This window comes from Euleptes europaea, chromosome 17, assembly GCF_029931775.1.
Source record: "Euleptes europaea isolate rEulEur1 chromosome 17, rEulEur1.hap1, whole genome shotgun sequence".
Taxonomy (NCBI): domain Eukaryota; kingdom Metazoa; phylum Chordata; class Lepidosauria; order Squamata; family Sphaerodactylidae; genus Euleptes; species Euleptes europaea.
Window position 1 is genome coordinate 25032338 of NC_079328.1, and position 14472 is coordinate 25046809.

At 46.8% G+C, this 14472-nt stretch overlaps 1 protein-coding gene across 1 annotated transcript; it reads right to left on the reverse strand.

Moving 5' to 3' along the window:
• Positions 1-637: 637 nt before the first annotated feature.
• RFWD3 (ring finger and WD repeat domain 3) lies at positions 638-12988 on the reverse strand. Its single transcript, XM_056862331.1, has 12 exons — positions 12741-12988; positions 10352-10578; positions 8455-8546; positions 8164-8364; positions 7052-7143; positions 5772-5886; positions 4733-4961; positions 4465-4615; positions 4094-4270; positions 3166-3380; positions 1564-1781; positions 638-781 (listed from the first exon to the last, which is right to left on the reverse strand). The coding sequence occupies exons 1-12, from the start codon at positions 12986-12988 to the stop codon at positions 638-640; spliced, it is 2109 nt and encodes a 702-aa protein (XP_056718309.1).
• Between the last annotated feature and the right edge of the window lie 1484 nt (positions 12989-14472).

Genomic DNA, 14472 nt, shown 5'->3' on the forward strand with positions numbered 1-14472 from the left:
TTAGGCAAGGATCATGTATCAAGTCCCTGAGTCTTCTTACTAAATTCCTCATTAAAACATGGTGTTGTTTTTCCACTCAAAGTGTTATTTAGCAGCCAGTCCCCAGAAGATTTAATTAGCACCTTTTCCAAAGCCCATCATGATAAAAGAGAGGCATAACTGGAAGAACCCATTAAAGCCAAGTTTCCACCTTCTTCTGACGAGGGAAGCAAAAGAAAGAGTTCTCTTCTGCTTCATTCATGATGCAGTGGGGAAATCAAACAAGAGGCTTTAGGAGCACCATTAGTTATCCGGTCACATGAGGGATGGAACCTATTACATCTGGATAGAAACATTCAGCAAGTGCCAACAGTGAATTTCCATGAGTAAAACCTCATATCAGACATCTGGCACTGCTACCTGAACGGAAGACACCACCAAGGTCCATCATAAGCCACAAGGAATTTGCTTTGCTGTAAAATTGGGGACAAAACAGCCAGAGCCACCCCCAAAAGGGGGGGGGGAGTACAGACAAAATTACCCTGAGGTGAAAGGTTTTGCTTCTATAGCAGTGCAGGCAGGTCTACTCCCATCTTGAAGAGTATCTCCAGTTAGCAACGAAGCTGGCTTGGAGCAAACTGGCAAATTTCAGAGGTTGTCATTGCCACCTGTAGATCCTCACTGTTCTTTCTGTCAAGGTAGCCAGAAAGCTGCTGTGGTTCACTGTGTAAGGGCAGACATCTAACACAGGTAGGTCATCCGTGAGCTTCTGCAGCAGGGAACCAGTCCCTGCGTCCCAGAGCTGCGGGATAAAGAGAAGTCACAACTCATCAGAAACCGTTCAGAGTAACAACACAGCTCTGTGGCTCCAACTCCTAAGAACATAAGAAAGGCCCTGCTGGATCAGACCAAGGCCCATCAAGTCCAGCAGTCTGTTCACACAGTGGCCAACCAGGTGCCTCTAGGAAGCCACTAACAAGACGAGTGCAGCAGCACCATCCTGCCTGCAGAGCAGGATGTAGAAAAATCATCCCTCACAAACAGGCTCATTGGATGAATGTACAAAAGGGAGGCTGCACAAGAATACAAAGGTACTGAACCCGTCCTGCATAGCAAAACTTTCCTTTCTAGCCTCATATCCCACGACATGCAGCATAGCATCGCTGTATGATTCTTAGATGGATTCAGAGGAAGCAAGAAGAGCCAGATAGGGCCAAGCTGGGAACTGCCTGACCAGATGCTACATGCATTTAACACACACTTTCAGGCCCCAAAGCTGGGAACAGATTATCTCACACTATACCTACCCATGAGAAAATGAGAATGGAGAACCTTACACGCTATGCGAAAGGGTACTGGTGGCCCCAAAGGAACACCTAGAGAGGGAGATCTCCCTCCAGACACGGCATTCTCATTTAATTCTATTATTCTTAGTTCTCACTCCACAGCTACAACTGAGCTCATGAGAGTCACACATCCTTAGACAGACAAACCAACAGCCACAGCTACTCCCTCCACCCTAGAAAATTCTCATCTATTGATCCGGAGGCATTTCCCACTCCTGTCACAAGCCTGAAGCAATACCATGGCAGAGTTTGATGCTTCATCCCCAGCACACACAAGGATGCTGCCATCATCTTCTGGACTCTGAAAGATTGCATTTTTGGTCAGGAGTTTGCACGTTGGGCCTGCGGTAAGCGTCTGAACGGGACGACAGGAACAGACGACGTCATCGCCCGCTTCTGTCAGCCGAGTACAGGTCAGCTCCATCACCACGCACTGCAAACAGTTGCGGTTTCGATCTGTGGGAGTCAAGGAGAAAGTGATGAGTACTTTCCAGCGGACCCAAACAACACAAGATATTTGCACCGGAAGAAGTCAAGCCTATGGACAGTGCTACTCTAGCCAGTCCACCTTGTCCTGCTGAAGGGCCATCGCCTGAATCGTTCTCTTGATCAGCTTTCCTTGGGACTGCGCACTATCTCACATATCACTCTATGATAGTGGCTTTCCATCTGAGAGGGGAGGGGGGGAAGAAAACAAGGGAATAATATTCCGTAAAGGGACAAGATAATCAATCACAGAATGTCTTTTTTGTGTTCCACCTAGGTGGATTCCACGCCTTCTGGCAAACACTTTCATTGACCCACACTGGATTTATGGGAGACAGCTGTTTCCTGACCACCCTAATATCTGACCAGGGTTTAAGAAGAAGGGATATCCAAAAAGCTTAAGGGCTCAGTGATATCCTTGTTCTACTATCTGTGCTGGAATTAGAAACACAGCTGACAAATCCTGGTATGAAGCAGCAAAAGACTGTAGTAGGCACATGAAGGTAAGCAAGATCTCTGCACATTCACCCAGTAGGACTGGGAGGGACACCCAGAAGTCAGCTTAGAAGCTCTAGCCCCCTTTTAAGAACTTTGAGAAACAACTTGCCCAATGGAAACAAGTCAGCCGGGGTAAGGCTGCTAAAAACCCATCATGAGCAGCAGAGGGAAGAGGGGACCGATGGTGACGAGAAAGTAGGAGTGGTTTACCAAACAAAAGATGGGCTGAATGAAGATGATGACCTCTTGTCTCTCACAGGCCAAAAGCCTGCAATGGCTTGTTCAACAGAGCTTGACTGCCTATAGGGATGACTCCCGACACCAAGACAGTAACCATGGAAACACAGTAGAAGTTAAACAGATTTTTAAGCAGCACTGGAACACTGACAACCTCCAGGTTGTCTTCCTTGCTCTTCCTTCCGACCGTCATGAACCCTGCCTAACCCCAAACATCTTGCCAAAAGAAGGTTACTAGTGATCTGGCATCACTGTAACATCCGTAGTACTGCTTGTCTTCCCGGCTGGCAAAAGAAACCCCTGTAACAAGGCTTCTGGTCCTGTCTTGTCAAACTCTCTCAACCCCCTCCTGGACCCCTCATATCAACACTCTTCAAACACCGAAGAAAATGTGAGATTACCAACACTGCTCTCCTCCAGCCTTTGTACTACCTCCAAGAACGCAAGGTCTGTAGACCTAAAACGACTTCCATCAAGAAACGAGTGACACAGCATAGACCCTGTCACTAACCCGAGAAGTGCAGGGGCCAACTTCTAAGCAGCCTGCACATAATAGGCACCCAAGCCTAGGTGCCGCTGCAAGGGCCAATTGCAACCAAACCCTCACGTGACAGCTTACTGGGCCTGAATGTCGCAAGGCAGTGCCGCGTGCTGGCCTCTGTCTGAAGGTCAGTACAGCCTCCAGACTCCAGGGGGAGGTGATGAGGCCGGTAGGAGTCGCTGGCCTTCTGCTCCCAGAAACAGGCTCCTTCCAGGGTCCCAGACACCAGCCCACCATGGGGCAGTGCAGCAGAAGCCATTCGAGGCAGATATGACAAGGACACCACTGGGCACCTGGAAAGGAGGAGAAGCAAGTACAGCTTTGATCAGAGCAATCCTGCTTGCCTTATGCTGGGTCCAAAAACTCTTTCCATCCCAATGAACAGACTGAGAACAACTCTCCCCAAAGAGATTTAACAGTGAAATCTTAAAACGGAATCACACCCTTCCTTATAAGCCCATTGGCTCAACCAACTTGAAAGGTTGCAGCTCTGCTTAGGATCACACAATAAGACAACCTCTGTTGTTTGTTAAGTCTGATGTGGTCAGCCATCCGCATGATACTACAGTAGACATAACTATGGTGCTGGAGAAGCTAAAGCATAATGCATGAAGCGTTGGAGCCCCAAGAGGAAACAAATGTTGCACGCCACACCTAGTTCAGTTGACCTAGTTTAAACTTATGCTGCTAGAATAGCTGGATGAGCCCAAGAGTTTCCCAAGTTCGGCCTGGATCTCTTCTCTGACTGACCCAAGGACTGTGATCCTGGGCTGCATCAGGCAAATAACCAGAACAGACTGCAGACTGCACCCAGAACCCCACAAATTCTGTGCCGAAATGTTACATTAAAAATCCTTGCTATGCAAAAAACCATGCAAATTATTCATGCAGTATTCAGAACCATACTTTGTTTAAAAAGGTGTTTCAAATCCCCCTTGTTCTCAGTCTTCATGCTCACATTTGGAACTTGGGAGAACATCCTACTCTTATGAAACTGGAGATATACCTGGATTTCTGTGTAGCTAGTTCCTGTACATGAGAGGTTGTGTCCCGCAGGTCATACACCAAGACAGAGCCATTGACGAGTCCAGCGTAGATGTAGTTGGTATTATCTTTACACCAGCAACAGCTCCAGACAGGCCGGCCTGCATTGTAAGTCTGCACCACAGTGTTTGTTGTCAAGCTGAGGGGAAGGAAAAAACAAGATGGCAACACCACACATCAGCACATGCTGCCAGAAAACTACCCATGCGACCTGGAGATATCAGTATCAGGGGGTAAGGATATATAAGGAGTTGCTCTGCAAAATGATAGGCAGTGCCTCCAATCCACTCATCAGAGGAACAGGGAAAGCCACCTTGCCTCATCAGCACTCACCTTGTAAGCTTCAGGGTATGGTCCATGGCAGCAGATAAGAGCAAGCCATCCGCACGGTTGCTGAAGGCCAGGCCTCGGATCTGCTTGCTGTGGATAGGGATGTACTGGCTGCTGTTCAGGTTGACAGCACTCATCATCTTAATCCCATAGCCTAAGACACCAAGCAAAGCTGATCAGGGGACGGCGCTATGGGCTGGGCTCTTGCTTTTGGAAGGAGCAAAAAAGCCCTCCCTTGCCATCTAGGACTTTTCTGAGATTGGCAGCTCACCAGGAATGAGGGTGCTCTGAGGCGAGGGCTGCGACATCACCAGGCAGCTCAGCAGGTCACAGTACGCCATGACCCGGCAGCTGCCCGCTTGGGACACCACAAAGGCTCTCTCAAAATGGTACTTGTGCTGGCCTTGGCTGGAGGACGGGCCCCCCGAGAGGCCAGAACGAGAGTTGGTGGGCTGCTGAGAGGAGCTAGCGTGGTGTTGAGCCATCAGGGCCTTCAATTCCTGCGGAGAGAAACTGAGCGTGAGGCAGAAAGGAATACAGCAGAGGATGCAGGAGTCCAGAGTACAGGATGCTTGCAGCCAAGCCTCAAGAGCAGAAAACGTCATGCCCAAGCTTCAGATAAAACATCTGCAGTTCTCTTAACGTGCTACCTAACTCAGCCACTCCTTCACATCAGACAGGAGTAGGACCATAAGACTCTAAGCCTTTACTTGGAAGCAAACCCTGCTGTGTTCAGTACAGCTTGCTTTGAAGGTAATACACACATTATCGCAGCCCAGGCCTGAAATTGTGCTTGCAACCAAAACCTTTTCCATCCTCACAACAGCCTGTACAGAAGTCACAAATGTTCAACGGAATACTGAGGAGTCGGGTTCAGATCGTTAGTTCACAACCAACCAAGAGACCTGACCCCAGCTCTCCTATATCCAAATTTGGTCCTCTGTAAAACACCGACACTATATGCATTCACATAAAGCAAAGGTGACAGGGTTATGCGGAACTATCCAATTCTGAGCGAAAACATCCGTAATAGAGAACTGCCTATTGTACAATTCACTGGGTCCAAATTCCAAGCTGGAACAGTAATGTTTTGTAGCACCCCAAATCTACTCAAAATCTTCAAATGAAGCTCATACTCTGCTGTGACAAGGAGGCCAAACAGAGCAGCTCTTTTATTCTTCATCCTTCAGCTGAAAAAGCAGGAAATGATCTCATGTAAATAGCTCATTGGTTTCCTTTGGAAATAAATCACAAGAAGATGAGATAGCAATTTAAAAGGTCCTGCATCGACGAGTTGTGGCTATACCTACCTGAACTTGCTGCCGAAGTTTGCTACACTCTTCCGTCAAGACCTGCAGCTGGAGCCGGCTCTGAGCAGATTCTAGCTCTGCTTTTCTTCGTAGCATTTGCTCCTTTTCTAGAGAGCTGCAGAAGAAAAGTACAATACACTTTATCCTTCACAGCTGAGGTTACAACTCTGCTGCTTTGAAAGAGCTCATCAGCCAGTCTCACTGCCCGTTGCCCAGAATTCTACACATACTGGCATTGCGGAAAATTATTTTGATACATTTCCATTATGTCTCCACTTAAGTCATCTCTGCTAAACAGAAGAGCCCCAAACTCTATCTTTTACAAGGAATGATGCTCCAACCTCTTGATCATTTTGATTTTATAATCTTGTCCGAACTTTTCTAGCTCTGCAATATCCTTTTGAAGGTAGAAGTTGGATAATTGGTCTGTTGAGTGGAATCTTTTTTGGGGGTCACAGTTTAGACACTTCCATAACCCTACCCGCAAAGATCATTATTTAAAATTGAGCTTCTTACAACCTTCCAATAGAAAAATAAGTATTCAAAGGCTAGAAATAAATTTGAGGGTTGGATCCAGATTAAATTTTCTTAACAGAGTTTTCCCACCTCCCCCCATCCCTGCAGCCCATTGATCTTCCCAAAATTCTGCTCCTGGGGGACAGGGGACCTTCAGGAATGGCAGGAGGGGCAAATCAGGGGCCAGCAGCAGAAAGGGGGAATTGGCAAAAATTATATCTCCCCTTCCATTAGCGGAACATTTACTCTGGGTCCAGCCCAGACAGAGCTTTTTCCTCCCTTTCCCAAAGTACTAGAACTCAGGGGCACCCAATTAAGTTGATCTGCAATATATTAAGAGTGGACAAGTTAAGAATGGTATTCCACATAACATATAAGTACTCTGCAGAACTTACTGCAGCGACTGGCCACTGTGGGAAAAATGGTGCTGGGATATTGGTCTGATTCAGCAAGGCTTTTCTTAGGACATTATTTGGTTTTAAATACATACAAGCACACACACAATATTTTAAAAAGACAGCGACAGAAGCAGGCAAATCAGTCATTCAAACCTTGTAGCTGGATGGATTCCCTCTATTGGAAATATCTGATGAACATAAAACATGCCCTTGAACCAAAACTTACACAGGAAGTATCTGCAATAGAGGTTTGCATTTCCATACCAGACATGGCGAGAAAGACAGCAGACTAAAGGTCTCCAAGACAGCTGGCCAAGATCACATCAAGCAAATTTTCCCAACTGTATAGAAGCAGATGATACATACCTTTTCATCTGCTCCTGTTCACTAGTGTCCAATGCTTTCAGAGTGCGGGCATAAAGGACCACGATGTCTGTCCGCTTAGCTTTCTTATTGCACTAAGAAGAAAGGAATAAGAGGCAGAATTGATGCTGCTCTGCCGCTCAGCTGGCAGTACTCATGGAGAACCAAGGCCATCCATTGCTTGCTTCTGTTTCTTCCATGGCTGCCAGCAATCAAAGCGACAAAGCTATTGGTACCCCACTTTTCAAGGAGATGCCTTTAGAGAATATCCACTGTCTCTAGCAGTACACCACTTAAAAAAAATTACATCCCACACATTCCCAGATGATGCTTCCAAGATGTGCTTACAACAGTAATAACTGTCAACGAAAACAATGTATTAAAAATATTGTTACAAATGGCCAGCATGTAAAACTATTCTTTTGGGGCCAAACAGGACACAGGGTCTTATTCCAAGACACTGAAATACTGGACAATTCTACCAACTATTTTGTCAGATGCACAGAGAAGCCATTGAAATTCATAAACATCAGCACAACTTTAACAGAAGAGAGTTTAAGAATGAATAAGGCTTGGCTTCCTGTCCTGAAAACCTCCAGACTAACAAAGACTACAGTCTACAATAGCCATGCGGATTAGCTTTGGATTACACATGATAACAGATCACTTCAGGATACAATGGTTCCACATTAACATACCACACCCTCATTAGCACATTATCTTGATACTTACAGGACAATGATTTGCACATTACCTTTAATACTTTGCAGGACAATGACTCAGCTCAAACCCAACCCCCCTTCTGACTATATATTACTCTTCTTACAAACTTGACACTGAGAGACACTGTCCAGTGTTACTGCTCTGAAGATGCCTGCCACAGCTGCGGGTGAAACGTCAGGAAAGAAAATACCAAGACCACGGTTACACAGCCCGGATAACCTACAAGAACCAATGAACTCTGACCGTGAAAGCCTTCAACAATATTTTGTTGTTGAGTTTGTTAGGCATTTAAAATCCTACAGCACCTCCCTCCTTCCTGCCCTCCCTAGCCAGATCCCTTCTAATTGCGAGGCACTTTTAGCAGGGAGTCAGTCCCTCTCAAAGCAATTTACCTGGGGGCACTTGCCGACCTGCCCCTTCAGCCACCTCTCAATGCAGCTGTAGCCGAAGAGATGCCCACACCGCAGTGCAGAGAGACGGTGTCCCCCGGCATTGGTCCACTCTTCAAAGCAGATTGCGCAGGTATCACCGCTCTCCTCTTCCTCTAAGGGGGTCACAGGTGCTGCAGGATCAGCTCCCTTTAAAGGAGTTGTCTGAAACAGGAGGGCATGAAATAGGAAGTCAGGCACAGGTCGTCCCGAGTGCGGGGAATCAGCACCTTCACCTTAGCTCCTCTCTCCCACCTTCTTCTGCTGGGCAGGAGCTTCTCTAGGTCCTGGATGTCCTAGCTCACTTGAATTGTCTGCAGGAGGATCCATTTGTGTTGCGTCAGAGACTGCTGGAGAAAAACAAAAGGAATAATTTGCACTGGCAGGAATGGAACGAGACCACAAATTAGTGCTACACAAGCATTTACTGTCACACTAAAGGCAGAATAGGTAGTCATGAACATGTCAATTGTATAACCACTTCAGAGAAAGAACATCTCAAAATGAAGCAGAAAGCCACTGCTATCATGGGAAGGGGAGACCAGTCTCTGTTTCAAAAAAGATGGATAAACTCTCAGGCTGCACAATAGGCTGCCATCTTCAGAATTTTAAATTGTATTTTATTGTATTTATTTATAGTGTCGTATATTGTATTTAGTGTATTCATTCTATTTTATTGTAATATGAAATGTTATTGATTAATTGTTGTTAGCTGCTCTGATCCAAGCTTTGTGATGGGAGACTCAATTGAAATAAATTGAAATGAACATAAACAGGAAAAAGTGGTAGGCATTAATAATGCCATTGCTGAAATAATTCATTTCTCAGTACTCAAACCACAAGATGCCCCTTTCAGATCCCTGCACTTCCCATCGCATCCTGTATCAAACACAAATCCTTCTCTTCACTTTCAAAGCCTTCCATGTATTACTATGTGTGGCCAGGAAGACATGTGAGAGCCAGCGTAGTGGTTAAGAGCGGTGGGTTGGAGCGGTGGACTCTGATCTGGAGAACCGGGTTTGATTCCCCCACTCTTCCACATGAGTGGCAGATGCTTATTCTGGTGAAATGGATTTTTTTCCCCACTCCTCCACATGAAGCCAGCTAGGTGACCTTGGGCTAGTCACACTCTCTCAGCCCCACCTACCTCACAGGGTGTCTGTTGTGGGGAAGGGAAGGTGATTGTAAGCCGGTTTGAGTCTTCCTTAAGTGGTGGAGAAAGTCAGCATATAAAAACCAACTTTTCTTCTTCATGTGTACACTACAGAAATTTAAGTGTGAACAAGGCCCGCTTTGTCTTTGGGATACCCTAGGACTGATTACCCTCTACCCTCATTGTGAAAGACTGAAAGGGTTGAAGGACAACCAAAGAGACTCTGATCTTCGAAAGCAGTCAGTGGGATGACCTATAGGAAACCTGAGCTACGAAGGACACAACAGCAATGAGGTGGGGAGGGGACACCAGGATCCTGTCACATTTCGACATCATGGAATTATTGCAACTTCATGCCACCAACACAACCCATGGAACTAAACAGGACTTCACGTTTATACATTAATCTTAACCAATGGCACAGGCACTCAGAAATGATTGGGATGTCATGGGTTGAAGGAAAGCTATCTTGATAAAGTTGCTAACGTTGGTAATCAAACTCTTCTTCCAGATGTCTTCATAACAGAACTGTGACATACGTTTGTCACACGCACATACAAAGCTGTCTCACAAGTCAGATCACTGGTCCATTCTGTCTACTCTTGAAAGGCACCAGCTCTCCAGGATCTGGGCAAAGAAAGATCTTTCAAAACATTTACTACCCAAGAGCCTTTTAACAGCATGTGCCAACATATCAAATTGGAACGATGTGCATGCAAAGCTCGTTTTTTTCCTACAGCTCAGAAGACTGACTTATAGTGTCATCCAAATCCATGCTCTGCCATGAAACAAACTGTTTAGCCCTTGGTCAAGACCCCCACCCCCCCAGCCTTATCTAGATTGCTCCAAGGATAGAAATAGGATTCACATGTACCCTCATAATTGTTTATTTGTGTGCCATGTTCCTAAGCCTCTTGCAAAGTGCTCAGAGCAGAGTACTCTGGGTAGAGGTGAATCTCAGGCTTTAGATTCTCATGAAGATGCAGAAGCAACACAAACCTCCCAAGTTGGATGGCCCAGGTGCCTCTTCAGTGGCTCCTGCAGGTTCCTCCCCCTCCTCCTCTTCTTCCACTTCAGTCAGGCTGCTGCTGTCACTGTCAGAGTCACTAAGAACCACAGCCTCATCTGAGTTTTGCCCACCGTGACCTGCTGAGAGATTTGATGTGGCTGCTGCTGCTGCTTCAATCCTGCTGGTAAAGAAGTAAGCATCCAACACTGCTGTGGCCCTGAAAGCCAAGGAACAAAGCCAAGAAGTGTAGATTATTATTAGCTTAGGCAGACTGGACGAGGAACATCAATCTTCAATTTCCAAGCCACACACTCAAGCATCTGAAGGAGGCATCCTTAACTGCACTCTAAAACAGCAAGTCAGAGTGCCACCTTGGCCACCAATTCGCACATTTTGTTGCAAGTTGAACCAAAACACTGCAGCAGAGTGATGCCTGACAGGTCCCTAAACAGCTATCAATCTGTTCACAAGATCTGGCGTGTACCCCTGGATGCAATTCTAACTATCATTCATTCTTAAATATTCCTGTGGAACAGTCAGATTATTTTAGGCTAACACATCATCCATAGCTTCTTCAGTTCTTCCTCCCTAAACATCCATGAAAACAGGGAGATAATAGTAGAGTTCATTTAACATATCTATTGGGGGGGGGGGGGAATCTGTCTCGCCTGAAATATCATGACTGGATGATGGTTAAGTCAGAGGAGGTTAAAGAGAAGACGTTTGCCCAGTGATGCTGTCTCATGTACAACCCCTGCGCAAGAAATAGTTCAGTACCAACGTTTCCAGAGGGATGCAAATACTCATATGACAATCAAGGTCCTCCTTCCCCCCCTTTTTTTGCCGTCACATCACAGGTGACTTATGGCAACTCCTGGTGGGGTTTTCAAGGCAGGAGACATTCAGAGGTCATTTGCCATTGCTGGCAAAGTTCCATGACAAAAAGAGGGATGTGAACCCAGGCGCTGACCCTACACTCAAGACACCATATTTTACATTGATCTGTCGCTGTCCCCCCCCCCCACTTAAGAGGCAGGAACTACACAGTGCCTCCAGGCCCCGCCCCTTTCCCTGATAGGGCCACCTTTAGGGTTGCCAACTCCAAGTTTGGGGGTGGAGCCTGAGGGGGGCAGGATTCGGGGAGGGGCTTCAGGGAGGTAGGATGCCATAGAGCCCACCTTCCAAAGCACATTTTCTCCAGGCGAGCTGATCTCTGTCACTCGGAGATCGGCTGTAATTGCAGATCTCCAGCCACAACCTAGAAGTTGGCAACCCTAGCCACCTTTGACCTCCCAAACCCCGCCCCGGCGCCTGAAGGGCGGGGAAAGGAAGACGAGGCAGTTACCCCTAGGGATCCCTCTTTGCCACCCGCGGGAGGTTTTGGGGGGCGGAGCCTGAGAAGGGCGGGGTTTGGGGGGAGGGGCTTGAATGCCATAGAGTCCAATGGCCAGAGCGGCCATTTTCTCCAGGCGAACTGATCTCTATCGGCTGGAGATCAGTTGTAATAGCGGGAGATCTCCAGCCACCACCTGGAGGTTGGAAAGAATCCAGACAGCACTCACACAATATATATTAAAGTACTAATTTATAAAGGTGAAGAAAGGTGCAAAAGTGAACAATATATATATATATATACAACAAGGTAACAACAAGATACACATATAGATATCAATAGCAGTCCAGCAGAAAAAACAAGTTCAATATATGAATATCCTGAGAGTCAGGTAAGTCAATTTCAATTCCTGAGTATCCTGAGTAACAGGTAAGTCAATTTTTATACTCAAATATAGACTTCAATAAAGTGCAAGGAAGAATGCACTTGTCCACTTTGAGACCTACATGAATTTCTTCTGGTCCTATTTGAGACTGTGATTCTTCCTTGCACTTTATTGATACAGATAGCTGATGAAGCCATGAGCGAAACGTGATTTGGATCTAGACAACACATCCTGACAGCTTCCCTCCGTGGCCTCTTGCCTGGGACTCCGCTTTCCAGCAATCTACAACACACAAAGAAGTCTATATTTGACTATAAAAATTGACTTACCTGTTACTCAGGATACTCCGGAATTGAAATTGACTTACCTGACTCTCAGGATATTCATATATTGAACTTGTTTTTTCTGCGGGACTGCTATTGATACCTACATGTGTATCATGTTGTTACCTTGTTGTGTATATATATATATATATATTGTTCACTTTTGCACCTTTCTTCCCCTTTATAAATTAGTACTTTAATATATATTGTGTGAGTGCTGTCTGGATTCTTTCCATTATCCATACAGCACTGGGCCTTTCTTTCTCCAGACCCCCTGGAGGTTGGCAACCCTAGTTACCCCGGATTAACGACCACGGGTCTCCCCGCCGGCGGCTCACCTGCTTCGGGCGGCCCGTTGGGTCCCGCGCGCCGCCGGCTGCCGAGGCGGCCTGGCCCTGGCTCGAGGCAGAGGCTGCGACTGGGGCTGCGCAGAAGGAGGCGGCCTCCGCGGCTCCCGCTCGCCGAAGAGGGCGCTCCAAGGGGCGCGAGAAGGCGAGGGCCTCTCCTCAGCCGCAGCAGCCGCGGCCGCCGCCACCTCGGGCGCGGGCCCCATCTGGACATCCACGTCCATCGCCTCCTCAGCCATGAGGGGGGAAGGGAGGCAGCCGGGCCCAACGGCCTCTCAATCTCCCGCCGCCACCTCCGCGCCTCCCATTGGTCCTTTCTCGGAGCGGGCCAGCAAGCCTCGCTTCCTATTGGTCAGAGAGGTACTCCACGGCGCCCTCCCATTCGGCAACGGGCCTGCCAGTTTCTGGTGTTGGGGCGAGTAGGGGATCCGAGGCGAGGGTTTAGAAGCATAGAGATTCAAATGCTAGCGCGTACGCAGGCTTCTTGATTTCCGGGTTTTGTTAGGCAACGGCTTGGACGTCATTGCGTACGAATGACGCATTCATTCATTCGTTTATTTGTTTATTACACTTTTACCCCGCGTGCAGTCAGGCTTTTGTTTAAGGAGTATGAGACATACATACATATATATCTTTACATAATTCACAGTGGGTAGCCGTGTTAGTCTGTCTGCAGTAATAGAAAAGGGCAAGAGTCCAGTAGCACCTTAAAGACTTAACAAAAATATTTTCTGGTAGGGTATGAGCTTTCGTGAGCCACAGCTCACTTCTTCAGATAGGTATCTGAAGAAGTGAGCTGTGGCTCACGAAAGCTCATACCCTACCAGAAAATATTTTTGTTAGTCTTTAAGGGGCTACTGGACTCTTGCCCTTTTCTGTATCTTTACCTGCAATCCTTAAATTTTGTTTAAACAAAAGCCTGACTGCATGCGTTTGTGTCATTTGCACGCAAAGACGTCCAAGTTGTCTTGACGACGTATCCCCATATCCGTTTCTCATGCGAATTTTTTATCCCCACGTTGAATCCTTCCACCTTCCCTTCATCACAGCCCTTTCCATTTAAAGGCTTCCTTTTTAGTTTTTTAGTTTTTTTAATTGAACAAATCGGACTGGGGGGAGGAAGGCGGCAATTTCACATTTTCCCTTACTGCAACCAACGGGCCCTTTTGTGAAATATCTTTTGCATGCAATCTAAAAACAGCTACCAATAGTATAGTGAAGGAGTGGAGAGGGTATTGCTTCCGCCGTGTTTTTTAGGACACTCTTTTACTAGCCTGGTTCTTTTAGAAACATGGGGTTGTTGTCCTGTGGATATCCCTAACAGCAGACTGTGTTGCAACAAAGGTTGGCGTAAATTACGACCCTGAAAAATCTAAACCTTGTTTCCCTCCCACTCTGATTGGACTGTTGGTTCTGACGTGTCCATAGAAACCCTCTCCAGCATCCATACATACACACGCAGAAGCAAACACATTTCCCCCCCTTCACCAAAGTGCCTGAGAGCCATAACACACACACACACAAGCGTCTCCCGTTCAGACCTTCCCCCTCTCCTGGGCTGGAGCGCTCCCTACCTGCTTTCCTGTTCACAAACTCAAGGAACTCTCTTATCTGAGATAAAGCACACTCTCTGTTACCAGCTAGTGAAACTGACTAGATAGTCTCGCTTGCTGACTGCTGAAATACGTATCGCTAATGCTAAGACAATGAAGAATGGACTCTC